The sequence below is a fragment of the Aspergillus chevalieri genome, chromosome 1 (genome assembly GCF_016861735.1).
Source record: "Aspergillus chevalieri M1 DNA, chromosome 1, nearly complete sequence".
NCBI classification, from domain to species: domain Eukaryota; kingdom Fungi; phylum Ascomycota; class Eurotiomycetes; order Eurotiales; family Aspergillaceae; genus Aspergillus; species Aspergillus chevalieri.
This window is the reverse complement of record NC_057362.1, coordinates 1,156,248-1,180,955: the sequence shown is the minus strand read 5'-3', so window position 1 is coordinate 1,180,955 and position 24,708 is coordinate 1,156,248. Positions and strand designations below refer to the sequence as shown.

At 49.1% G+C, this 24,708-nt stretch overlaps 10 protein-coding genes across 10 annotated transcripts; 4 read left to right on the top strand and 6 right to left on the bottom strand.

Annotated features, from left to right (window-relative positions):
• Positions 1-258: 258 nt before the first annotated feature.
• ACHE_10422A (3-oxoacid CoA-transferase) lies at positions 259-1,933 on the top strand (the record flags this gene model as incomplete). Its single annotated transcript, XM_043279098.1, has 3 exons — positions 259-321; positions 380-1,565; positions 1,620-1,933. 3 exons carry the CDS (start codon positions 259-261, stop codon positions 1,931-1,933), a joined length of 1,563 nt encoding a protein of 520 aa, XP_043131542.1.
• Positions 1,934-2,263: 330 nt separating this feature from the next.
• ACHE_10421S (ubiquinol-cytochrome c reductase complex assembly factor 2) lies at positions 2,264-2,716 on the bottom strand (the record flags this gene model as incomplete). The annotated part of the gene is made up of 2 exons (XM_043279087.1): positions 2,264-2,653; positions 2,702-2,716. 2 exons carry the CDS (start codon positions 2,714-2,716, stop codon positions 2,264-2,266), a joined length of 405 nt encoding a protein of 134 aa, XP_043131541.1.
• A 352-nt stretch (positions 2,717-3,068) lies between these two features.
• Positions 3,069-4,377, top strand: ACHE_10420A (metal homeostatis BSD2 family protein; the record flags this gene model as incomplete). Its single annotated transcript, XM_043279076.1, has 3 exons — positions 3,069-3,092; positions 3,211-3,741; positions 3,793-4,377. 3 exons carry the CDS (start codon positions 3,069-3,071, stop codon positions 4,375-4,377), a joined length of 1,140 nt encoding a protein of 379 aa, XP_043131540.1.
• A 705-nt stretch (positions 4,378-5,082) lies between these two features.
• ACHE_10419A (uncharacterized protein) lies at positions 5,083-7,301 on the top strand (the record flags this gene model as incomplete). Its single annotated transcript, XM_043279064.1, has 2 exons — positions 5,083-5,275; positions 5,395-7,301. The coding sequence occupies 2 exons, from the start codon at positions 5,083-5,085 to the stop codon at positions 7,299-7,301; spliced, it is 2,100 nt and encodes a 699-aa protein (XP_043131539.1).
• Positions 7,302-7,823: 522 nt separating this feature from the next.
• Positions 7,824-9,365, bottom strand: mpkA (mitogen-activated serine/threonine-protein kinase SLT2; the record flags this gene model as incomplete). Its single annotated transcript, XM_043279053.1, has 5 exons — positions 7,824-8,464; positions 8,516-8,830; positions 8,887-8,953; positions 9,020-9,152; positions 9,253-9,365. 5 exons carry the CDS (start codon positions 9,363-9,365, stop codon positions 7,824-7,826), a joined length of 1,269 nt encoding a protein of 422 aa, XP_043131538.1.
• A 375-nt stretch (positions 9,366-9,740) lies between these two features.
• On the bottom strand, positions 9,741-11,146 carry ACHE_10417S (uncharacterized protein; the record flags this gene model as incomplete). The annotated part of the gene is made up of 3 exons (XM_043279042.1): positions 9,741-10,448; positions 10,510-10,828; positions 10,905-11,146. The coding sequence occupies 3 exons, from the start codon at positions 11,144-11,146 to the stop codon at positions 9,741-9,743; spliced, it is 1,269 nt and encodes a 422-aa protein (XP_043131537.1).
• A 1,888-nt stretch (positions 11,147-13,034) lies between these two features.
• ACHE_10416S (uncharacterized protein) lies at positions 13,035-14,132 on the bottom strand (the record flags this gene model as incomplete). Its single annotated transcript, XM_043279031.1, has 4 exons — positions 13,035-13,124; positions 13,184-13,757; positions 13,816-13,923; positions 13,981-14,132. The coding sequence occupies 4 exons, from the start codon at positions 14,130-14,132 to the stop codon at positions 13,035-13,037; spliced, it is 924 nt and encodes a 307-aa protein (XP_043131536.1).
• A 2,660-nt stretch (positions 14,133-16,792) lies between these two features.
• ACHE_10415A (uncharacterized protein) lies at positions 16,793-17,854 on the top strand (the record flags this gene model as incomplete). The annotated part of the gene is made up of 1 exon (XM_043279020.1): positions 16,793-17,854. The coding sequence occupies one exon, from the start codon at positions 16,793-16,795 to the stop codon at positions 17,852-17,854; it is 1,062 nt and encodes a 353-aa protein (XP_043131535.1).
• A 1,490-nt stretch (positions 17,855-19,344) lies between these two features.
• ACHE_10414S (WSC domain-containing protein) lies at positions 19,345-20,253 on the bottom strand (the record flags this gene model as incomplete). The annotated part of the gene is made up of 3 exons (XM_043279009.1): positions 19,345-19,368; positions 19,419-19,885; positions 19,944-20,253. The coding sequence occupies 3 exons, from the start codon at positions 20,251-20,253 to the stop codon at positions 19,345-19,347; spliced, it is 801 nt and encodes a 266-aa protein (XP_043131534.1).
• Positions 20,254-23,391: 3,138 nt separating this feature from the next.
• Positions 23,392-24,433, bottom strand: CHO1 (CDP-diacylglycerol-serine O-phosphatidyltransferase; the record flags this gene model as incomplete). Its single annotated transcript, XM_043278998.1, has 6 exons — positions 23,392-23,760; positions 23,828-24,009; positions 24,073-24,084; positions 24,146-24,183; positions 24,252-24,309; positions 24,361-24,433. 6 exons carry the CDS (start codon positions 24,431-24,433, stop codon positions 23,392-23,394), a joined length of 732 nt encoding a protein of 243 aa, XP_043131533.1.
• Positions 24,434-24,708: the final 275 nt, after the last annotated feature.

Below are 24,708 nucleotides of genomic sequence, written 5' to 3'. Positions count from 1 at the left end.
TAAGCATGAAATAATCAACAGCTTCTTCAACAATATCCGCCGGATAATACAATCAGCTGCTTTGTCAATACAAATGCGGGGGGTTTCCGGGGTATGCGGAGAGTCGGACCGGCCACTTTCCGCTGTGTTGCGGTTGTTGCGGCGGGTATATATAAAACCCGCTTCTCCTCATATTCTGTTTATCATTGTATTTGTCTGTCAATACAGGCGTCTTTCATAGTGTGATACACCCGACGGATTCATACATCAGAGATCATCATGTCTTCACAACTTGCGACCTGCCTGCGCATCGCCAGGCAGTTTTCGACTGATCCCAGCAAGGTAAGGAAACACATAACACTTCCTTACCGTCTATTTACAACTGCTAACTTTCGAATAGCACCAGAAATTCCTCGCCCGCACATTCTCCAGCAGCGCCCGCCGGTATGAAATCAACAAAGTCGTCGCATCCGCCGACCTGGCCATCAAAGACATGAAATCCAACTCCACCCTTCTAGCAGGCGGTTTCGGCCTCTCCGGTGTCCCCGATACTCTCATCAACGCCGTGCGCGCAAACCCCTCAATCACAGGCCTGACAGCAGTCAGCAACAACGCCGGTGTCGATGGCTCGGGCCTGGGCCTGCTCCTGCAGTCCAAGCAGATCAGAAAGATGATTGCCAGTTATGTTGGCGAGAACAAGACTTTCGAGCGAATGTACCTGACCGGTGAGATTGAGCTGGAGTTGACGCCTCAGGGAACTCTCGCTGAGCGGTGCCGCTCTGGCGGTGCTGGTATTCCTGCTTTCTACACGCCTGCTGCGTTTGGAACGGTCGTGCAGACGGGTGACTTGCCGTTGAAGCATAACGCCGATGGTACTGTGGCGCTGTACAGCAAGGCGCGGGATGTCAAGGTCTTTGACAACAAGAGCTATGTCATGGAGGAGGCTATTAAGGGTGACTATGCGTTCGTGAAGGCGTGGAAGGCCGATAAGCTGGGTAACTGCCAGTTCCGCTATGCGGCGGCTAACTTCAACGGTGCTATGGGCCGTAACGCAAAAATGACGATTGTCGAGGCTGAGAACATCGTTGAGGTTGGTGAGCTTGATCCCGCGGCTGTGCACCTGCCTGGTATCTACGTCAAGCGTGTGATCCAGAGCACTACGGACAAGAAGATTGAGAAATACACATTCGCGAAAGAGGAAGGTGAAGAGAAGGATGCTGCGGCCTTGGGCAAGGGCGACACTGCCAACAAGCGTGAACGTATTGTCCGTCGTGCTGCCAAGGAGTTCAAGAACGGCATGTACGCCAATTTGGGTATTGGTATGCCCATGCTGGCTCCTAACTTCGTGGATCCCTCTGTTGAGGTCATGCTTCAGTCAGAGAACGGTATCTTGGGATTGGGTCCTTACCCCAAGAAGGGCCAGGAGGACCCTGATCTTATCAACGCTGGTAAGGAGACAGTTACTCTTCTGCCCGGTGCTGCTGTCTTCGGCAGTGACGAGTCCTTCGGCATGATCCGGTCTGGCCGTGTCAACTTGACTATCCTGGGTGCTATGCAAGTCAGCGCCAAGGGTGACCTTGCCAACTGTAAGCCTACCTTCTCCATTCAGTTTACAAGTATAACGAAGCTAACTATATCAGGGATGCTCCCCGGCAAGATCAAGGGCTTTGGCGGTGCCATGGATCTCGTCTCCAACCCCTCCGCCACCAAGGTTGTCGTGACCATGGAGCACACCGACAAGAAGGGCAACCCCAAGATCGTCAAGAACTGCGAATTCCCCTTGACCGGCAAGACCTGCGTCAGCCGTATCATTACCGACCTTTGCGTCTTTGACGTCGACTTCACCAACGGTTTGACTCTGATTGAGCTTGCTGACGGTGTTACTGTTGACGAGGTCAAGGCCAAGACAGAGGCTCCGTTCAAGGTTGCTGATGACTTGAAGCCTATGCTGTAAGACGTTTCTTTTTCTCTGACGAGATGATATCCATGGTTGTTTGCATGTTTTAAAAAGGACTATTGAGCGTGTATGATTTGTTGATTGATTGATCGCATTCGACTGTATATCTTGACTGTTTACTATGTATTTTGTTACAAAAATGTATATACCTGGCAATGCAGTTTTATTGCCAAACCAAGAGTGCCATGCAGTCTTCGGTAGAGCAGTGCTTTTCCCATTCCTAATCATACATCTAGTCAATAGAGTATTATACAGAGGTACATAATAACAGAACGACTTCTTTTTTTAATACCATAACCCGTAAAAAACAAACATACCATAAACCACCTAAGAAAACCTAAGCAACCCCTTCAACCTCTTCCCCAGTCTCCCAAACCAATCTCTCGACGGTGCCTCCTCAAACTCTTTAACCACATTATCATAATGATCTGGGTTACTAGCGGGCCTGCGCAACTTTGGCGACAATGGATACCGTCTCGTATATCTATCTTCCAACAACGACGCCAATGCGTTCAATGACGCCTCGGACATTTCTTGCGGTTGATGGTTCTGGGGTAGGTGTTGTTGTTGCTGCGATGCTGCTGCATCTTGGGGAGAGATTTGTGAGAGACGGGTCTGGAGGTATGTTTGGACTGAGACTGAGGCTGGACGGACAGGGTCGGAGGGCCAGTGGGAGAGAAGGTGGGAGATGCGGGTTTGGAGGGTTTGTGGACGGACCTGGCGGTTGTTAGTGTTGTTTCTGTAGCGGCCATGGCTTAAACTTACTGGTGGCTTTGCCATGATTATGGTTGTTTTGTCAATTGATTAATCGATTGAGTAGCGCGTAAAAGAGGAGTAGCGACTGAATTATGTTTGATGATAATTTAGACAAGAGGATTGGATATGCGGCGATGAAGTATTAATGCCTTAGGCATAAAATAGTAAGGCCGCAAGGCATCATAGCCTCCCATCTCCCTTCTGCATCGCCATCCTGAGCCATTCATCATCGCCCTCGCCGCCAGTTGCTCATTCCCTCGTTTTTTATCCATCTCCTGAACCTCGCTTAGGGCCTTCTACGTCTCCTTTACGCACTAGCTTGATCTACACTACACGCTCTCTCATCTCTTTCCTTCTCTGCCTCGCTCAGCTCATCATGAGCTCGCAGCGTTATCAACGGGTAAGTCTCCGCCGCTGATCTGGATGAATCACATCACGACAATCAGCACAATGCTCGGTCCTATTCTCTCTCGGATGCCATTCATTCGATCCAGAGACTGACGAAGAACCGGGTCCAGGTAAACGCCCATGACGAAGATGATCCAAATCATTACCCGTCGAATCCGTCCCGATCGAACTCGCACCTCGCTCCATCCTCTCCACCTCCCTCGTTCCACTCTCGTTCCTCTTCGCCTTCATCCAGACGTCTTTTAAACGATGACTCTCGCCGGGCCGACGATACGGACCAGACCCTTGCCGATGCGTTCGACGATGGGAGCGACTCGGAGGTGGAGAATGAGCCTGACGATAGACAGCGCTTAATGCGGGCGAACCCTGAGCCGCGGGCTTTTGCCGGTGGTAGCGACTACAACAACGATGACAATGGAAACGGTAATGCCGCTGCGTCTTCGTCGAGCCAAGGGGGAGGACAAGGGCAGCAGGATCAAACACAGCAACAGGGTCGAGGGATCTTTAGAAGACTGACTATCCTTCCGTCGTTCACGCCTTCGTCTTCCGCGCCGGGTCGCGTGATCGGATCGAACGACGGTGTGTTTGCGAATCTGGCGGCTAAGCCGGAGCGGGGTGAGAAGAATGAGGATTTGCCTCCGGTAGGTCTTTAATTTTTTATATTTTCGTGGGGCGTTACTGATCCATGATAGTCCTACGAAGAAGCAGCCGCCGATGCGACTCCGCCGTACTGGGAAACTACGATTTTGGCGCCAGGCATCTCGTCCGATGAGGTGTTCGTGGATGGACTGCCGGTTGGGTCGATCTTCTCCTTTGTCTGGAACGCCATGATTTCTATGTCTTTCCAACTGGTCGGATTCCTCCTCACCTACCTCTTACACACTACACACGCAGCGAAGAACGGAAGCAGAGCTGGTCTCGGTCTTACTCTCGTGCAGTATGGATTCTACATGAAAGGCGGAAGCGATCCGAAACCGGATGATGGTGGTGATGCGGACCAATATGTCAACCCCCCAGACCCAAACAGCCATAATTTTGACCCCGATGCAGTAACAGACGGTGGCGCTGGTGGCGATGGCAACGGTGCTATGTCTGCTATTAGTACTAGCGAGTGGATCTCCTACATCTTGATGATCGTCGGTTGGTTTATCCTGATTCGCGCCATCAGTGACTTCTTGCGGGCCCGACGCCACGAGCAGATTGTATTACAGAGTCCTGACCGTGGACTCGGCATTCCGGTCATTGCGGAGGGTGAGAGAGCAGAGACGGTGGTTTGATACACTTGGCAAACAACAATCAAATGGGTTTCTTCTTGGGACAGTACAGTCATTCTTATTGCGTATAGGTTGGGAATTTTTCATTGGGAGCATGGAGTCATGAACATTTTTGTTTGTATGGACATGGTTGGGTTTAATATATGGGGACATTATCCGCCGGCTTTCCTTGATTTTAATCTTGTTTGTTGCTTGGACGTGCCGTCTTTTTCCTTTGTTTGATTCCTTTTTTGTATATGTTTGATACTTGGGATTGCGCATTCAGCACACTAAGCATACCATGTAGCTATATTCGTTGGGAAAAGATACCAATCAAGACGGATACTGTTTTCGTTGACGCTTGTTTTGTTGGCCCGGTGCCTGAGGCTGTGTCCATTTGTCGCCTCTCGCCGGGTTGTCATAGGCAGCTTTTTTTTTCTCTCCTATTTGGATTCACTTCTTTTCCTCTGACTGTATCCTATCCTATTCTTATTCTTCTTCTCAGCCTCAGCCTTGTACATCGTCGTCGTCTGATCATCGCCATCGCTTAACTCTTTCTTGGCATCTCTCCGCAGGTCTCCGGACAACCGCAGAAAACCCAACTCTTTCTCCTTCTGCAGACGGATCCTTTCTCCCTTTCCCAAGGAGCTACGGCAAAGTGCGACACGGAACATTCCCTGCACGCTTCCGTCCAACTTCCGACGTCTTTTCACACTCCTGGAACAATAAATGGCGGTGGACGGGGGTTCCATCTCGTCCTCCGCGCCGCCGAACCATGGCATGGCTCAGGGACCCGTCGAAGCTCGTTCGCTGTCGTCAATTACGGGCATCGCGTCGAATCCTCCAGCATACCCGCGGAATCCCACGCAGAAGAAGCTAGACCCGTTGGAGTTGTATATTGTGAGGGTTCCGGGGAGTAAAGGTAGGTTATCTGTCGCAAACATGTTTGCCCCGCATATTCATGGGAAACATTTGTTTTTCTCCTTGATCTTGAGGATAAGATTGATAGATGGCTAATATTTGCTTTTTCTTGATGCATAGATGTGTTCCTTTCCCCTCTCAAGCCACCCACCAAAGATAGCGTTTCCGCAGAAGCTATCAATGCTTCCCTTTATTACCTCCACGTCGCGACGCCAGAGGATGAGGCTTTGCTACAGGAGGTGGAAGAGGAGCGGGAACAGGAGGCCAAATTGCGCAGGGAGATGCATGGTGACGAAGCGGAATCCGGTCCAATGCAGCAAGAGTTTGCGCGATTGAATAATGTACGACGGAAGCCGGTCCCTGGTGGTGCTCCTACTGCTGGTACTGGCAATGCGGACGCGAATTCGATTACCCCCACTCCTCCGCCATCTTTGCCGTCGCAGGAGAATATTGCTCCAGCTGTCCCCGAGCATCGGCCTCAAGCTTCGCCTCCCCCTCCCTTCGCAGAGAGTGTGCCAGACACCGAACCTCCAAAAGAAGCCGGCCAACGGGTGCAGTTTATGGAGCGGAAATCGACCATAAAGCGGAAGCCTACGATACGGAGTCCCGTGCCACAGCGACCACTTCCTTCTGTTCCGAATGAGGAGCCGTTGGAAACCATGGAAAACGGCCACCCTGCTAAGAGGAATAACCGGTGGAGTGCGCTGGCAGGATATGTGAATATACAAGGGCTCGAAGGCTGGAAGGAAAAGTATGAAGCGATATCGAACAATCGACACAGCTTGGACTCCAGACGGACGGAACTACGGCCGCCTTCCTCGCATGAATCGCCGCGGAGAAGTCCAGGGCTGTCCCCTAGCCGGAGGTCGCACGACAGCAGGTCCCCAGATCCCAGTTCTGGATTTCATATTACCCTCATCCGACGAGATCCTACACATGGAACGCAGTGGAACGTAGCGACAATTTCGACTACGCGATTGGATGAAGGTGCGATAGATTTAGAGATCTCAACTCCTGGGTACAACCGTTTTCTCGCACAGGATGAACCGATATCTCTCGCGAGTTTGGGATTGAATTCAGACAAGATGAATGGTCCATCATTTTCTGCACTCCAAGCCCTTCAGCAACAAGCTGAATCGCATGGAGCGGTTCCGCATAATGATACCCACGACAACAGCTCACAAGAACCAGCCGGTCCAAAGAGGTTCCGTCGCAAACTATGTGTCTCAAGGCCGTTGCAAGATGAAAAACGAGGTTCAATGGACCAACAATCTGCACCACGCGGCTCCATCGACAGCATCGGTCCCGGCAGTCCACCACCAAAGACGCAAAGCGGACATAGTCTCTCTAAGCTCAAAAGCGGCTACTACACCTTCAACTCACCCTGGAACGGTATCTGTACATTCTCAACGAGCGTGAATGGCCGCAGTCTGAAATGCAAACATATGATTCCTCTCCAGGCTCCTGCTGGGTTTCCCCCAATTTCCGCGCAGACGGTGGGCAGCAGTCCAGCTGTGACAGTCGCTGAAATCCGCTTCAACACACCTTTCCAACCGGGCCACCTTCACCATCAACCTAGTCCCACACATCTTTCTCCTTGGCAGCTCAGCCAAACACCCACCTTCGCCAACCCTCATGCCGACCCCAACGACCAACCCTTATCCACCATCCCCGGCAACATCCCCCCAGAACGACAGTCCCCACCACTGCAACCAACAAACCCAACCTCCAAACGCGCCTCCCTCGCCCAAATGCTCAATCCCAACCGCCCCCGCGCCCACACCACCAACAACACTCTAGGGAACATCGGCCTAACCCGCAAACCCTCCACCGCCAGCACAGCCAGCAAGAGTAGCGACGACCCCGATCGTTTGGACTTCTCACTTGCTCGTGAGCGTGCTGGTGGGGGGATGCGCGGGAAGAGTGCTAAGCTGGGGAAGCTGGTGGTTGAGGATGAGGGAATTAAGATGTTGGATTTGGTGGTTGCCGCTTGTATGGGGGTTTGGTGGAGGGGGTATTATTATTGATTGTTTCCATTTTGGTTTGATCTGCGATTTTCGTTGCATATTTGAGCTTGAGCTTGAGATTTGGTTTCATTTTCATCATTTGTTTTCTGTTTTCAAGGCTGGAGTTGTACGATCTCATGATTTCACGAGCGATGTCTGTTTTTTTTTTTTTTTTGTATTGATTTGCATTTCTGGAATACAGCCTGATCACTTTTATATAGAAGCAAAGCGGGTTACTTAGATAGATCATACCCATGTACTTACACCTGGTAATTAACAATTGATAGTAGTAAAACAAGGGTGATTGCTTTTCATGCATCACATCCTGGTAACCAACGCCTCGCTGTCTATGCTTGCATACACAGACACAGTGAAGGACAATACAAAAAAGTTCTATTTAGATGGCAAAACATGCAGCAGATTGAAGATGTGAAAAGTAGAAACAATCAAGAGAAAGCACACTTTCGTTTCTACGAGATGAGCATCCTGGGAATCGCCCCGCGACCCCAGAATAGTACTCTGACAAGATCCAGAAAAACCAAATCAACGATGATGAGCATCCATCCCCCGCGCTAGCGACGCCTCAAGGTCGTTGGCAGGACCCCCACCGCCACCAGCCTCCTGCGGCTTAGGCTCCTCATGCTTCCAGCCACCATGCTGGCCCTCGGGAATCGGGACGTTGCCCAATTGTTGCTGCTGGGCAGCAACGGCGGCGGCGTGAGCCTGGGATTGTTGCCTCACGGCAGCGCGGAAATTGACAACTTCCTCGTAGATCATCTTGCGCATCTCGGCGACGTCCTCGACGACTTCGAAGTGGAAATCGAAGGTCGAGGGACAGGAGGGTTCGTCAGAGGCGTCGTGCCAGATGTGAAGGTAGGGGTGCTCGAGGGCCTGCTCGACGGAAATACGCGAGGTGGGGTCGAAGGCGAGCATGCGGTCGAGGAGGTCGAGGGCGTCAGGGTTGGCGTTGGGGAAGAGTCGGTCGAAGGGGATCTTGGGCATGAAGGGGAGGTTGCGGACGTATTCCTGGGCGCGGGGGGAGCCGATGCGGCTCAGGGTTTCTTCGTTGGGGGTGCCCAGGTAGTGCAGGATTTGGTTGAGTTGGTCGACGTAATCACGGCCCTTGAAGAAGGGGCGGCCGCCGAGGAGTTCGGCCAGGATACAGCCGACGGACCACACGTCAACTGTCGGGGTTAGTATCACTTGTAACAGAGAGACCTGACAATAAAACGTACTAGCTTTGGTGTAGCTCTGGAAGCTCAACATAATTTCCGGGGCACGGTACCATCTTGTCGCGACGTATTCAGTCATGTAACCAGCATTCTCCTCAGGATCGATTGAGAAACCGCGCGCGAGACCAAAATCACAAATCTTGAGTTCACAGTCCGCATTGACCAGCAAATTACCGGGCTTCAAGTCACGATGCAAGACATTTGCCGAATGGATGTACTTCAGACCGCAGAGGATTTGGTAAACGAAAGATTGGAAATGCGCATCGGTCAAGGGCTGTCCGGAACGAATGATAGCGGCCAAATCACACTCCATCAATTCTAGACGGAAAGGGTCAGCGTTGTGACGGATAATTAAAGGGGAGGGGCAACCCCACCTTCGTACAGATATGTTTCATTGAAGTTCTCCGGACGAGGAATGTCCATATCATACAGACAGGTAATCTGTCGCTGTCAGCATTGCATCTTGCCGGAGGATTCAAGCACAATGGTATCATATGGGAAACGTACGTTACGGTGGCCGCGGAAGTGCTGCAACAGCTTAATTTCTCTCAGGGCGCGCTTGGCCAAGATCTTCTTGCTGAACACATTGGTCACCTTTTTGATGGCGACGCCATCACCCGTCACGGTGTCGTTTGCGGCGCTAGAGAACGAGGTTGTTCATCAGCATTGTTCTTTCAATGGTCGAATGCAAGCGCGCGAGACAGCCCGACAGAAGTACCGGCTGGAATAGGAGTACCTACCAGACAATACCGTATGCACCCTGACCCAGTTCCTTGGTGACATGGTATCTGTCGCCAACAATGAAATCCTGCCCGAAGACCTTGTAGATCTTGCGACCTTGTAAATCAGCCATGGCGCCGGGGTTGGATCGAGAGTGCGCTCGGGTTCAGGACGGGGTGAGAGTTTTAATCGGCAGTGAGCGCAAAAATAGGTTCTCGCAGCGAAAAATCGTACTCAAATAGAGGTGGAATATAGCAGGAGGAGGGGCAAAAGAAGAATAGGAGGTGGGAGTGAGACAAGCAAAGAGAGATTTGACAGCGTTGACACTCAGCGGACCAACTGATTCAGCCCCGCAGTGATTGCCCGGGTGGAGCGGGGCGAATCAACCATCAGTCAGCACACAAAATAAGGGGTCAAAGAGATCTTTTCTTAAGAGACTGCATGATCTTCGGGCATAACTGGCATGGGAGAGCAGCTGGCTGGATTATATATACAATCTATCAATCTATCATGGGTTATAGTCATTCATAGTCTCGTTCTTAGCTGGAATTACCCTCCAGCACCATCCACACCATCCCCGATGCTTCCCCTCCTCTTCTCGAATCAGATATCGTCCAGTATCACGTTCATCCTCATACTCAGGAACACAAGCCCCCACCATAACCCTCCTCTTGACCTTCTGCTTGAACCTCCCTCCGATTCCAACAATCTCCTGGCGGAAGTAACCCGGCTCTTCGTCGTCTAGAGTCGATATGGTGTTCTCACCGGTATGTTGTAGAAGCCCGTGGTTATGTAGACCATCAGGATCGTCATCCGCTTCACTTACGAGTTCCAGTTCAATCTCTTGGGCCGCCAGGCAACTCTCCCCTCGACCGCATTTGACACCCTGACAACCTTCACCAAGTCCCGTTCCCAATCCACCCAGATGGGTACTATACCGCGTACGCCAGGCCCATACCCGACGATATGTGGTATCTTCTCTGCGGATGGTATGTCCACATTGGTAGCATAGCCAGACGGCGTCCTCACATGAGCACGGTGTACGCAAGAATGCGGGTGCAGTGAAGCTCGAGGGGTCAAATGGTGAAACTGTTTGCATGTCTTGTGATGCGGAGTATGCCATGTGTTGGGAAATCGGAACAGTGCGACAAGTGATGCATAGTCGACGAATGCGGTTCTTAAGCATGGCGTTGGTCGGGGTTTTGATTGTGCAATTCTGAAGCGACACTGGTCAGTATGTCGCAGCGGCCAAGTCGATGATGTCCAGGGCATCTCACTCTGCAGATAACTTTTGAGCACCTCCGACACTCGCCCACCATATCTCTTGCGCATTTGCTAACCTTCCCCCGAGTCATTCTCCCAGATTGTCCGGTACCCTGGCTAAGGAGTTGGATAACGGATTTGACACTTTCCGGAATAGCAGCGCCGCTATTTAACATATCCGACAAGGTCTCGATGTATTCATTCTCGCAACGCAGGGTCCGCTTAGTGAGTTGTTGTCGGTACGGCGTTAGGTTCGTATAGAATTGGCGACAGGTCTGCGAGAGCGCGTGTAGTGTATTCAGATCCACGCATCGGGCTAGCTCCTTGATAATTCTACAATCAATCATTTCCAAGGTTAGCACTCACACCTGAAGCATGGAGACAAGCTATCGGTAGTAGTGGTCCATACGGATAGCAGCTCAAAGCAGCTGAGAAGGTAGTCTGGTTGGAATATCGATCTGTCGAAAGATGATCGGATGAATCGACAGAGCTTTCATCTGTAGTAGAGTCGCTCATCCGCTTCGAAGATGGCATTAATGATGCCTTTTCAGGCCTGGTGATGAAGCTCTGGAGCAAGGCATCCTCTGGACCTCCGGGGAGATGATGCTGGTTGCTGAAAGCATCATCGTCCAAGTCGACAAACACTACCATTTTCTTGCCATAAACAAGCAGTTGAAACTAGAGCAAGACAAGCAAAGAAATTGAATTACTATAAGCAAGAGCTGCAGATCATGATCGTTGAGATGTACGAAGATGGAATGAAATGGAAGATGATGTTGAAGCGGGGAGCGGTCACTTCCGTCTTCGGAGCGGAGATCTAGTACATATTGGCCGTACGCAGTAGAACATCGTCTCCGAGTATACTCTATGATTTACTGAAAGCGGAGAGTAGCATTCTTGTAACTTCTTCCATTCTTTTCTCGAGCAAATCACCTAATCAGTACGTCGAATACCTCAATCTCATAAACCCAGTCATCTGACGTCACCCGTATCGATAAGCCCATTTAGAACTACAAGCAATATGAATAATCTTTAAGCCTTGGTAAATCAGTGAAAGGTTCCAATCAGATTAAGTTCATCAAGGAAACTCAGTCCCCAGATATATGCACGGAAAATTCGCGCAGAATACAGTGTCTTGTTAGCAACAATGCCGAATGGAAATTCCTCAACGTCGTTACACCTTGCCTGCTCATTCTTTCTATGGTTTGGCCTGGTGCGAACACAACAACCACAAGCACTGGCGCAGTGTTCTTGATTTAAATCGCGGTGTGTTCGTCGAGACTTTTCACAGCATCCATAATCTCGTCTACGGCACCCACCGCGCCCAGCACAGTCCTGGCGCAGCCACTCACAGAGATACCAGTCCGGATTGCTTCTGTGTGCTTTGAAAGCTCGACTAAGAGATCCTACAGGTATATCTCCTTCCAACTTCTAGCGAGTCGGCAAGCATCCCAGTACTTTCGATCGAGGCTCTGAAGCTCCTCGCAGTACATACTGAGCTGGGATCTCATAGCAGCCACCTCTTTGCCATCCGCAGACAGCTCTAGTGACTTTCGCAGAGCCTGGGCTTCCTCATTCAAATATATATCTCTCTGAACGAACCAGCGAGCTTTAATATCCGCTTCAACAAAGCGCTGAGACCATCTGCGAACCAGCAATCTCCAATCATCGGCCTGAGCCCAGAGTATATGCCAGCGAAAAATCTACGCGAGCTGATAGTTGCTGCCAGCCTCATCCAATTTTATCTCGAGCCAACACATATCAGCTAAATTCTCGTGGGCTTCTTCCAGACTTGCAAGCAGGACTTTGGCCTTGTCTGGGAATGGCCGACGCTCTGAGAGACATACTTTGGCCAGTACCCGGGGGTCTTTGCTTCTTTCTAGATATTCCGACCAATCCTGCCAGGGGCCTATGTTAGATGAAGGCTTGATCATTGTGTTTGCTTGGAGTGAATCTGCTCGTGTTTAAGAACTGTAATTTACAGGAGTTGTAGGCGGGTTGCTTGAAAGTGCTGCCTGTGAGACAAGTTGAAGGTTCACTCTGATATCATTAGGCTTTCAATCGGACTGGGCTGTCCAGTTCTTAGGCTTCAAAATTACGATGTCGAGATCAATTTCAAGGCTCGAACCGTGTAGAATTCATGCCAATTGAACTTTACCATGTGATTGGTACATGCTATTGTACCAGGAGTGAACAAGATCCATTCTTTTACATCAAGATTCGAATATATTCAATTTAAAGATCTATAACTTAGTTCGGGTATTCTTAGTCTTTCCTATTGTGGCTGATCGAAGCGCAGGATAAGGTCGCAAGGTTATAATGAGAAAATTTAGTACTCTCTTTTGATAGACACAGTAATCCATATGGTATAACATCAAATTCAAAGTGGGTATATGTAAGTACAAAGGAAAGAAAATCAAAAACTCCATCACCATAACCATGCCAGCATCAGTGGAGACTCTCCAGGGTCATCTCGTCATTTTATATCAGACAAAGGAAATGAACAAAAGAGATATATATACTAGTGTTACTGAGACAACTAGAAGAAGAATGACTTCGCTGCGTATTGCTGCGGGTCGGATTCCTCTTGGGGAAGTGTCCATGCAGGGGCGGTGTTGTATTGTAGGGGCTAATTCGAACAAGTCAGCTTCGTGTCCTTCATATTATAATTATTGGAATGTCGCTTACCTGAGGCGCAAAATCCCCATCAAGCGAAAGAGGCTCAATATCCGACCACGAAATATCGACACCGGAGAAATCCAATGGCGGCAAGTCCGCCTGCAGAGGCAATGGTGAGGAAGTCAAGCCGCAATCGAGGATGGGCTCGGGGTAATTTTCTTGATATGATTCCATCGTCGTAGCCGGTGTGGAGGAGAGCGAGGAGCCTGGGCGAGAAGAAAGGAATGTAGCACCCCCAGAGGAGGACGGGGAAGCGCAGGACTCGGGGTACGAGTAGAAAGAAGAGTTGTCGTCGATGGGCTCAGGCATAGGGCTCCGAAGCAGAGAAGGCTGCTGAGGGTACAAAGGAAAGTCGAGACCATCCCATTGGAAGGGTTGATCGTTGGTAAGGTCTAGGCGGATTTCGGGGGTGACGAGGGAGTCGATGGACATAGAAGTCGAGGTCGACTGTTGTGGTGTAGGCAGGAACATGTTGGAGTCGAAGGGCGTAGGCATGAGGTTCTTGGAAGGATAAGGTTGGGGTGCGACAGGAAGTTGGGTTTGCTTCCAACGGGCTGCGTGTTCCATCTGAGCATCGAGCTCACTGTAGAAAGTCATTAGCATCGTTCTACCACTAAGGGGGCGAAAAAGACAAAACATACTGTCGCTCAATGTGGCGATTAAGCAAATCCTGACGGTGGAATGTTCTCTGGCACTCAGAGTAGGTACAACGGAAAAGGGCCTCAGGGTTGTGGTTCAGCTCATGGCGTCTGGTAGATGTTTAGTATGTCATCGACAGCTGGACAGTGGTGGATAGAGAAGCATACCTCCGATGTTCGGCTCTGGTAAACACCTTTTCACAGCCAGGATACTGGCAGGCATGCACACGCTTTCCCTTCTTTGCTTTGCTGATGCGGTGGGTGGTGGGAGTGTAGGTGATCGGAAGGGGAATGTCCAAGGTTGCACTGGTCCGACGCATGGTGAAGGAAGTTGCGGTGATTGAGTTTGTTATGTTGAAAAGGATGTAGATAGTTGTGATGTTGTGATGTTGTCTTGTTGATCTGCTGAAAACACAGATAGATGGATGGGCGAGAAGAAGGATAATATACTTCTGGCCCCTGAAAGGATTCGCCCACAACCGATTTCCTTTTCCGGAAATCGATGGCTGTGGATAAAGGTAAAGGAGCAGAATCAGTCGTTGAGTGTGCCTCGCATCTGCAGCAAGGCGAAACACGATATCTGAAACGGCTGCAAGAGTGGCAGTAACCTGAATAAGGTGTGTGATCAGAAAATAGAGAAGTCAATCGAGTCAGTCCGCCATGCGAGGCAGTCCCGGTTCCTGATCCTGATGTCAACAAATGAGGACGCACGGATGTACTCTGTACGGAGAATGTCGGTAAGCCCTAAGGATCGGTCTTGCAGGATGATCCTCCACTCAACGGGGGCTATGCTTGTATGTCGAAAAGCAGTGAACAGAGGAAGATGATCAAGTAAATAAGAAGAAATAATGGCAGATTGTTAGACTATAGAGGGGACCCCCACAACAGAGCCTCATGGGGTGGATCGTGATAAATCTACATTTTAGCTGGCCCAATCAGAGTCCCTGAAAAGATGCGCTAGTATCGCGTATTTACCGCTTGTGACAACACTACTTAATTCATGTTGGTTTTTGCACGAGGCTGATTGGCCGGGCAGACTGATATTATCTATTTTTGACAATGTGCGAAGGATTTAACATTCAAGCAATTAGTGTGAACATTAGAAAATGTTGGTACAGGGGCGAAGCTATTGGATCTGGTCATTGCCATTAAGCCTCAAGGCCCACTCGGAAGTTCACTTGTAGATTGGGTATAAGACCTACCACGCAGCATCTCGGTCCCTCGGAGATGACCTCTGCAGTAAAATTGGGCAAGAAATTAAGGAGACATTGAATCAGACACCTCACAAATACAACAAAGAAATACTGGGCAGGGTCTAATTGTTGGTAACGATCACAATTTACCCAACGGGGTAATCAGGACGCTCTGGCATTGCCGCAGCCAGCCCAAACCCTATCTTGGTTAGGCGGTCCACTCCGCCCTGCACTAATCCGGACTAAGGCCAGTATGGAGACCCTGCGTCGAATACGAACCGGCTAGGATTATTTCCTATTATGCAGTGACTATAAGTACATACTTGTAGGTAAGTATATGAGTAGTTAGTACAAGTTGCACGTAGTGTAGACAATGCTCATCTTGCTCATTTCATTTGTTTTTTTTTTTTTTTTTAAAAGATAGTCCATTCAGACCCGTGATATTCTGTAGAGTTTGTTAAACCGCATAAGGTGGATATGGAATCCACCCATGCAGTAACACTTCACCGAACACATAGCAAAGTGCAAGCGCATAACCCAAGTCAGCCCTGTGGAGTGCCGAAGCACCCCCGAGGGATTCCATGCTCTGCCACACCAAATGGCCCCAAAATGCCGTTTCATGATTTTATCTCCTGTCAGATTTGTATCCAGGAGCAAGATGGCAAAATGAACTCGATTAAAAATAGATAGTCCATGCAGGAAGAACCATTCTGTCATATGCATTTCTACAAAAAGGAATCCTGGTATGTTCTGTCACGTGTGAGGCTCGAACGGGAAGTGCATGAGTGGGTCACGTGGGTCCACCGTAGTTTGGGCTGTCAGCCTGACAGATGTCCGGGTTCTCCAGAATACTCTGTGTACAGTACTGGCCATCGTGGTTGAGATTCTATCCAACCCAACAGAGCATGTCCTAGTGCTGTAGGGGTACAGTACGGCATTTTCTCAGGTAGATCGCAAACCGTTCCGGAACAATCTCGTAATGATTAGATTTCCGAATTCCGAAGAGTATCTACGGAGTACATACCAGTACTATGCAGTCTTGTCATACCAAGCATTCTTGACAGATCTGACATGAGATGAAGTCAGAATCTACATGTCTGAAACTGCAATTCTGAAACCAGCACCCACAACCTTAACCATGGGTTGTTGTTGTTGCTGTTGCTGCTGCGCCTCCAGCAAACCGGTAATTGGAAAATCTGCCTTGGCTGACTGAGGCTGCGAACAGTGGCAGTTCTGCTACAGGCTTCCTGGGGGTATGATCTATGGGATAGATCCGAAAAGCATTAGGAGTCGATCAATCGCGACATTCTCGGTCTCACTTTGCATAACAGCTGAGCTCGAAGGAGCATCCAAAAATAGACCATGCTCACCTTTGGCCCCCAGATTGGTGAGCACTCTATATGGCACTGCGCAGATATATGCTTCTCATTGTGGCCATGCCCTCTTGCTAAATCCTCACACCAGAGCGTGATGCAACGTCAGTGACAGAGTCGTTTGCAGCAGGTTCGTCTATGCGCTTGTTTCAGGCACAGAATGACACTATGGTAAATTCGGGCCAATTCGGATGGGATTATGCACTGCATAACTTCCAGTTATCCAGCAGTGCATTCAGGATATGCTCTTCCATATGACTTGATTATTCATGTACTGTATATCGCGGGACTCACAGGTCCCGATGCCGAGATATGTACTTTTCGCTTCATATGCACTTGAAGTGACCAACAAGTCCTCCACCTGCAACGCACCACTCTGCAAAGCTCACACACAAATTGGCCATCAAGTTAGCTATGAAGTATCGCGGAGTTGTCTACGATGTCGGACTAAGGTTCCAGGACCAAGGGTTCTCAGTCGAACCCTTCGATTCCGTCCTCGTGGAATACGACATGCGCGTAATCGCCAACGACTTGCACGCCAACGCTGTACGGATCGAAGGGGAGGAAGTCCAGCGACTGACAACTGCTGCACGTGCTGCTCATGCAATGAAACTCACGGTGTTCTTCAACCCGTGGAAGATGAATGCAGATGTCGACGAGACGCGCGCTTATTTCGAAGAGGCCGCAGAGGCGGCCGAACAGCTCAGAAACGAGGGCGTCGATATCGTATTCGTTGCTGGCTGCGAGTACACGATCTTCAGCAAAGGGGTCTTCCCTGGTGACTCGTTTAACGAGCGTGGAGCGTGGTTTGGCGCTCAGCTCGCAGGCTTCACGCTGGAAAATATCCCCGAGACCGTACGTGAGAAGTCGACAAAACTAAACGAAATCCTACGGTCTTTTGCTGAGGCAATCCGTGCCAAATTCGCCGGGTCCTTGACATACTCCGCTGGAACATGGGAAATCGTTGACTGGAGCATCTTCGACATCGTCGGCATCGACCACTACCGCCGAGGCGAGACAGAAGAACAATATGTCGCAGGCCTCCAACGCCATAGATCCGATAAGCCCCTGGTCGTAATGGAAGTCGGATGCTGTGCCTACGAAGGAGCAGCAGAACGCGGCGACGCCGGCTTCATACTCCTAAAAGGCACGAATCCAGACGGCAGCGGCATGTTCGAAGACGATGTCGTCCCGACCCGCAGCGAGCGGGAGCAGGCGGACTATTTGGGTACGCAGCTGGTTCTCCTCGCGAATGCGGATGTCCATGCTGTCTTCGTTTATGTCTTTTCATTCGCGTGCATGCGGATGGGTGAAGGGGCAAAGGACCTGGACATGATGTCTTATTCATTAGTCAAAACTTTCCCTGACCAGAACCCGAGGTCGAGAACCATGCCTCCCTGGGCGCCTAAGGAGTCGTTTCACCGGGTTGCTAACTTTTTCAGGGACCATGCTGCAGCTACATCAGGCTCTCTATAGAACATGTCTGAGGATGAATGACAAGAATATTTACAACTCTCCTGTATGAATGCAATCAATCCTTGGGGAGAGAATCTCGTACTATATCTTCCCTACACACACTACAGGTCCTTTTTTTTTTTCTCTTTCATTACCGTCTGTGTTGCATATGCAGCCCCGGGATGGCATCAGCCTCATGAGCCTCGATGTTCGGTATGTATTCGTGTTGATAGGGTTTCAATATGCAAAGGTGCAGAGGTTGGTCTAGGAGTAGGTGTCGTTATTTAACGCTAATAGAGATTGCACCACGGTACACTGTCAGGACATAGAAAGGCCTCCTCGGTCGAAGGTGGTGCATTTCAATATACTCCCACTGTGTATATACTACTGTAAAGTGAATGTCTCGTTAAGCCTCTAAATCTAGACGACTTATAGATCGTGATCTACCCCATAAACAACGCTAGAATGTAAACAGAGCCCTAGCTTACTTTCAATGTCATTGTTACAACTTGTGGCCCACACGTTGAACTTCGTTGAAACTCGTCCAATGTATGTTACGTCCAGGCACCTTAGTCCATAGTCCAGCCATCACCAGACAATACCGACCAAACCAGCCAACTCATGCTTACTGTCGCTGCTATTTCAAGCAATTTCATCGCATCTGTTTGCTTTCGCAGTATGAGTTGGTCAATTTGGAGGAATGCACATCCGGTAGTTACCGCATAAGAGCATGCTTACATATATCGTCATTTATTCGCACAGCACAAGTCCAAAATTGACCATTTGCCAACGGCTTTAGCAACTTTACCTATAAATAAACTCCATCAAAATGCACCATATCGGTATTAGACATTCTCACGTTGCTGCAGACCTATTCACTCAAATACAACCCCTATAGCAGCTAATGATTTGCTTTACTAGAGGTGACAAACACGAGAAAAGGGAATCAATAAAAACCGGCTTGATAATAAACAAAGGGTAATAATTCTGTCCACAAGAGAAAAAAATACACAAATATTCGACCAAAATTAAACGCCATTTCACAATACAAAACCCCTGACATGCCTCCCAGTAAATAGAAATGGCAAGATTGTTGAACCCTCCGTTATCTATACAGCAAGCACTTTTGATATGTCGTCAATTAGTGTAGCCTCGAATGTCCGGGTGGGATGCAAGGGTTCTTCGGTTCCCTCGAGCCATGCATGACAGCGGCCGTGTTGGCTTCGATGATGGGTATGGAAGGTGCAATCCGGGGTAGTTTCGAATACAGCCTGATTCTGAATATATCGTACAGTGACATATCATCACGCCGCGCTGAATGATTCGATGGGAGTAGGTGATGCTCTCATAAAGTGGTTGTTAAATTAAGGAAAATGAAAGGAAAGAAAATATCGGGACAAGCGAAGGTGAGGATTCGAATAGAGGAAAGTGACATATACGGTTCGTGGTGCTTTTTATAGAACAAAATAAAGGCGCAGACAGCCGTCATTATGCCGAAAATGAAGTCAGACTTATGATCGGTCGGGATTCGTCACCTGTCAAAAGTCAGTATTAATCCCTAAGCCCGTGAATCAGATTGTTTTACCTTCAGAATCCGACGCGAAAAGTCTTGATCGTCATCAATGCTGCCGTTGCTCTGGCGCCTCTGAGCCATAAAGTCACCGTCGAACCTCGAGTCCGACATGGAACTTGTGGATTTGGGCTTGCCAAAGTTGTCAATGTGGGCATTGCGGGCGTATTCATTCTGCATACCCTTGCGCTTCCGGAAGCGCCAGAGGAAGAAAGCTGCACCCACCAGGGCACAGAATCCGACGACACCTACCACGACACCTGCCGCAATGGCTGCTGTGTTGGGGCCCGAGTCCTTCGATTTTTCACCAGTTGCACCAGTCTCGCTTGCAGCGGTCACCACGACGGTGTGTCCTCCAGAGGTCTCAACAGTACCATCGGTCGAAGTCGATGAGCTACTATCAGTGGAGCTGGACGATCCATATGTCTTGACATTATCACTTTCGCCGGTCAGATAAACAGCATAGGCGTTATCACCACCACCTAGAATCGAGAAGGGTCAGTTTACATGTACCATGCGTTTCATATGAGGGGAACATACACTTATCAGAAGGATAACCGTTGCAAGAGACGTTGCACTCATCATCGGAAACCTTCTTCGACGATGCCGGGATTTCATCTCCACATAAACAGTTCGAACCTTGGTACAGTGCATACACAGCCTTATTTTTCTTTGTGCACTGTGTTTTACAGTATCCTGAACTCTGGAAGGTATAAGGTCCTTGATCCTCCAACGGCGTCGCATCACTGTAGCAACCTTTGGAGGACGAATCCGCTGCCATGACAGGGACACTGGCAGCGAAGAAGAGCGTCGAAGTGAGGAAAGCGGAGCGTATCGTCGAGAACCTCATCTTGCCGGATGTATATACAATCGAACCGGTGTGTTAGGACGGATCGAATTGATATCGATGGTGGCTGGGAGTTAATTCGGACACCACGCGTAGGGGAGTTGTTTTTTTTTTTTTTTTGTGTTGGCCGCCAATAAAGGACCAGGGACGACCCGCGTAACCCTTTGGACCTTGTGTCGTGCTAACCGTGGATTCCTCAGGGACGGGGAACCGCGTCGTAGGGGCGATTAGGGACTCGTCGACAATGGAATTAATTCGATGAACAGCGATAAGGGGGAGAGGAGCGATCCGGAGGGTAGGTGACGATAGGAAGTATCGATGAAAGGGAGGAACAGAGGGAAGGGTCCGGGTCCCTTTGGCGGAGACAGACTTCTAGGACCAGTCGTTTCCAAGGCTTCCCCTTAAATCCCGAAGAAATAGGATGACCGATCACCCTAAATGAGCCGGCAGAGTCGAAAAGAAATGGACAACGGATACCTTGTGCGGAGGATGAGAAGTTGAAAAGAGGGAACAATAGGGAGAGGACACCCTAGTATTGGCGATTAGAGGGCGACAGGAGGTTGGAGAGACTCCCTATTTGGCGCGGTAAAGCGAATGTGTGCGTATGTCAGCGAGTATGAGTAAGTTGAAGAATGATTAACCATCGACCCAACAGGGAAAGGAAAACACAAGAAAAAAAAATCCAAGGAAGGGAGAGAAAGGAGCGAAAGCAAAAAGAGAGAAAAAGAGCAGAAAGAGAGACTGGAAGGGGAAAGAGAGAGAGGGAGAGAACGAGGAAGCAGGGGAAATGAAGGGAATCTCTTCGCCCTGAATGCCCGGGTTGGTTTGATTACGGTAATTTACCAGCCGAGCGGCTGACCCTGACCCAGAAGTGAGTGATCTGTGGTACGAGGTTACGATACGCGATTAATCATCGATGCATGGACGGCCCAGGGGGAAAAGTGTGAAGGCGATCCTTGCTACTTGGAGGCACGCGGGCTGCTGGGCTTTACTCAGTAAGGTAATGATGGGGGCACTGGTGTGACACGCCAGGGCGGCACTCGATAAATAAAAAGAGGGGAAGATACTCGTCATCACTGTCTGCACAATTGTACTGATGAGTAATGTGCATAACTATGGTTTACTCTTGTACTGTACGGATACTGGCATCACTTTGCTATGCACTCGTAGTTAAACGATTCGTTACTCCAAAGGATAGACTCAAATATGCCATACAAGTACTCTGGAGCATTGTAACATACTCCCTACAAACACTCGCAAACAACTCACCAGTGTCACCTCAAACGGCCAAGTTGATCCCTGCTGTCCGAGCTGTCCGTCGATTTCCCGGTAATAACCAATCAATTCCCGACCAAAAGCGCCTTGCTTTTTGTTCAACGACCATTTGTCCTGACCCGAAAAGAAATCATTGCTAAATGGATAAAGATTCCTACCACTGGATACATATACTAGTGATCATCTGCCTGTGACTCTGCTTTGTTTTCTATATTATCCATGGGTTCGCTGCGGTAGCTCCCGAGGTGTTTACAGGTTCGGTATTATCGATACGATGGTGTAATTATTGGACCAATAAGGGTTGATTTATGGGTCCGCTCAGGTACAGGTGCACTGCGATGTATGACTTGTTATGCCCGTCCATTTTTCTTTTTCCTAGATGTTGTGTAGAGAGTATCCAAGGATGCTCAAACTCTGCACCAAATTAAAAGCGTAAATGGTCTTGTGCCTGGCGACAAATAACGGTTCAGCGCCTATTGCAATTTCGCTTGCTGTCCAAGGAGGTGGAAAAGATTCCGATGGCAAATGTAGCCTCAGGCATTAATTCTACTTGTATTTATGCACAAGTGATGAAGATGTGTGCTGTTATTTTTCTTCCTCTTCTTTTCTGTCTTCAATTAATAATATCCAGACATATCCGATTCTTCCGGAGAAGTACTCCATACAGACAGCGAACATATCGCAAACCCTCGATACGTGACACGTACATTTCATTCCAACCTTAGCCCGGCATGCTCCCCATATAAGAATCCATCAACCCAATCCTTTGACAGGAATCCTTTAAGCTTAATCCCAACTGCATGCATGTCTCAGGTTACAACTCTGTATACGTGTATTGTACTTTGTACTTTCGTCAGCGAGTCAGCATCGTTCGTACTTTTTCCCCCTTCTATTAGAACATGCCCATACTCTGCATAATTCCAATAGTACGGAGTACCCTTTTTTGTACTACAAAAGAGAGAACAGAATAACACCCCAAAAGCAATTAAACCCAACAACCCCAAGTCTAGAATCCCACTGGAGCCAGTGTCCGGTCTGGACCCTGATTCGCACAGTCGATCTTCGGTCCTTTTCTCTCCACCCGCCCAAAAAGGAAGAGACTAGCCCCCGGTTTCTTTCTATATTTGTCCATTTTGTATGCAGAATCAAACAGAAACATTTGGCAATCGTTGATTAGCCTTGTCTTGATGTTAGTTGAGTTAACTTTTTACTCTTTTTCTGTTTCTGGGTCAGGGTCAATCGGGATGCGCCGTACTTGTACGCTACAGCTCCGTGCCCTGTCCCACATTAGCTGTACTCGGTACTCTGCTGGGAATTATCGCCCTGATGGAGAGAACAGGGGTAATTTTCCTTTCCTTTTCTTTTTCCTTTGTCCAACATGACACGGATAAAGGCAAAAGAACCAACCCACGGAAAATGCTATCCGTACCGAGTACCAGGCTACAGGACTTGGGATCTCGACTGCTCCTGGGATTACAACATTTGAACTCAAACGAATGATAGATATATTGATACGTAAGTGTACTTATACATATACAATCAATCAGCATCCGAACCAGTAGTTGAGAATCGTCTCGGGCTGCTATCCATAGGACCACATGGGCTAGATAATTGTGTTACCAAACATGCGGTCTCTACTCGGTCGTTCATGAGTTCCGATGCAATCATCTCTCCCTTATATATGCAGTTGATGCAACGATGCAGTTGATGCATTCAATTTATTCCATAAATTGCGTTATTTCCAATATAGATGCGCTGTGTCCACCTTTTGTATCCTTTCGTGTTCAGGTTCCCTCCCTCTGTATATTCTAACATCTTCCAACTGAGAACGGGAGAGTCTGAACCGGACAAGCATCCATTAACCAATTATGGCTTGGGGATATGTATTGTCTTACTGACCATCAAGCAACCGTGCAGGACAAAGAGCAACACAATTGGATGGAACTCGAAAGGCGTGCCCTGCGCAACAACACCCAAGGGAAGATCGTCGAGAATCCAACCTTGCGAAACCCAGTATGCCATAAGCGAAGCGATAGACAGCGTCGTAGGGATCGGTGTGCCTTCGAAATACTTCGACTTGCCAGTCTTATCCTTGGGCAGTACTGCGACGGTCACGTTGAAACGGGCCAAGCGTGTCAGCCCGCAAAGTACAAAGAAAGTCAGGAACAAGTGGTCGGCCGGTGTGCGAGCTCCGAGTGCGAATGCCGCGGCAGCGGGTGCGAGGCCGAAGGAGATCTAGAATAATGAGGAAAATGAGGAGTCAGCTAATGAAATGAACGCTAGCGCCGAAAGAGAATTATACCAGATCCGCCAACGAGTCAAGTTCTTGTCCCATCAAAGACGACTTCTTCCTCCACCTTGCAATTTTTCCATCCATGAAGTCAAAAAACAATCCAAAAGGCATGAAAGCAAGAGCGGCCCAAATGTTGCCGTAATCAGTCGGCTCTCCTAAACAGTATCGCATGGACGAGAAAACAGACATGACTGCTCGCGGAACGGTCAGCGACGGACGTAAACATAGGGGGAATCACTTGAAAAAGGACTTGCCTCCGCAGAAGCCTAGCACAATTGTTAGCAAACGTACGCGGAAGGTATAAATGATATCATCCAGTGTATTTACCATTGAGCTCAGTGACCAAATCAGCGAGATGCAGGGCCCTGTCAATTGAACAATTGGATCAGCAAACCCGACTGAGCGCACAGTAGCAGAATCATAAAGAGCTAACCTGATCATGCTAAAATGACCTGTTTCTGCTGACAGCAGCATCTTCTGCTTTTCCTGGCCTGCAAATCATTAGCTGCTGCTATTGTCCAGCCGAAAACGGGGATGCCTACCACCATCACCCGAGGCCGGTTTACCGCTATTCGAAGAATTGCTCGACGACATGGCTGTTGTTCTGCGAGACATGCTCAGATAGACACAGAGGTAAGAAGAGCAACAATAAGAGGCGAAAGAAGAGTCCTGGAATTGAGGTGGACTCCGGTGGAGATGCAGTGATAAAAAGGCGGGAAGTTGTTGGCGTGAAGTGAGTGTTGACAAAGACGCACAGATTCTACGGCTGGCGGATACCCACGTCATTGGCAGCAGGCGTGGCTGACTGCGCCACATACACTAGCCGCGGTCACGGGAAATAGTTACCCCCTCCGTCGCCAGACTTTTTTCGTATTTCTTCAGATAGAAGC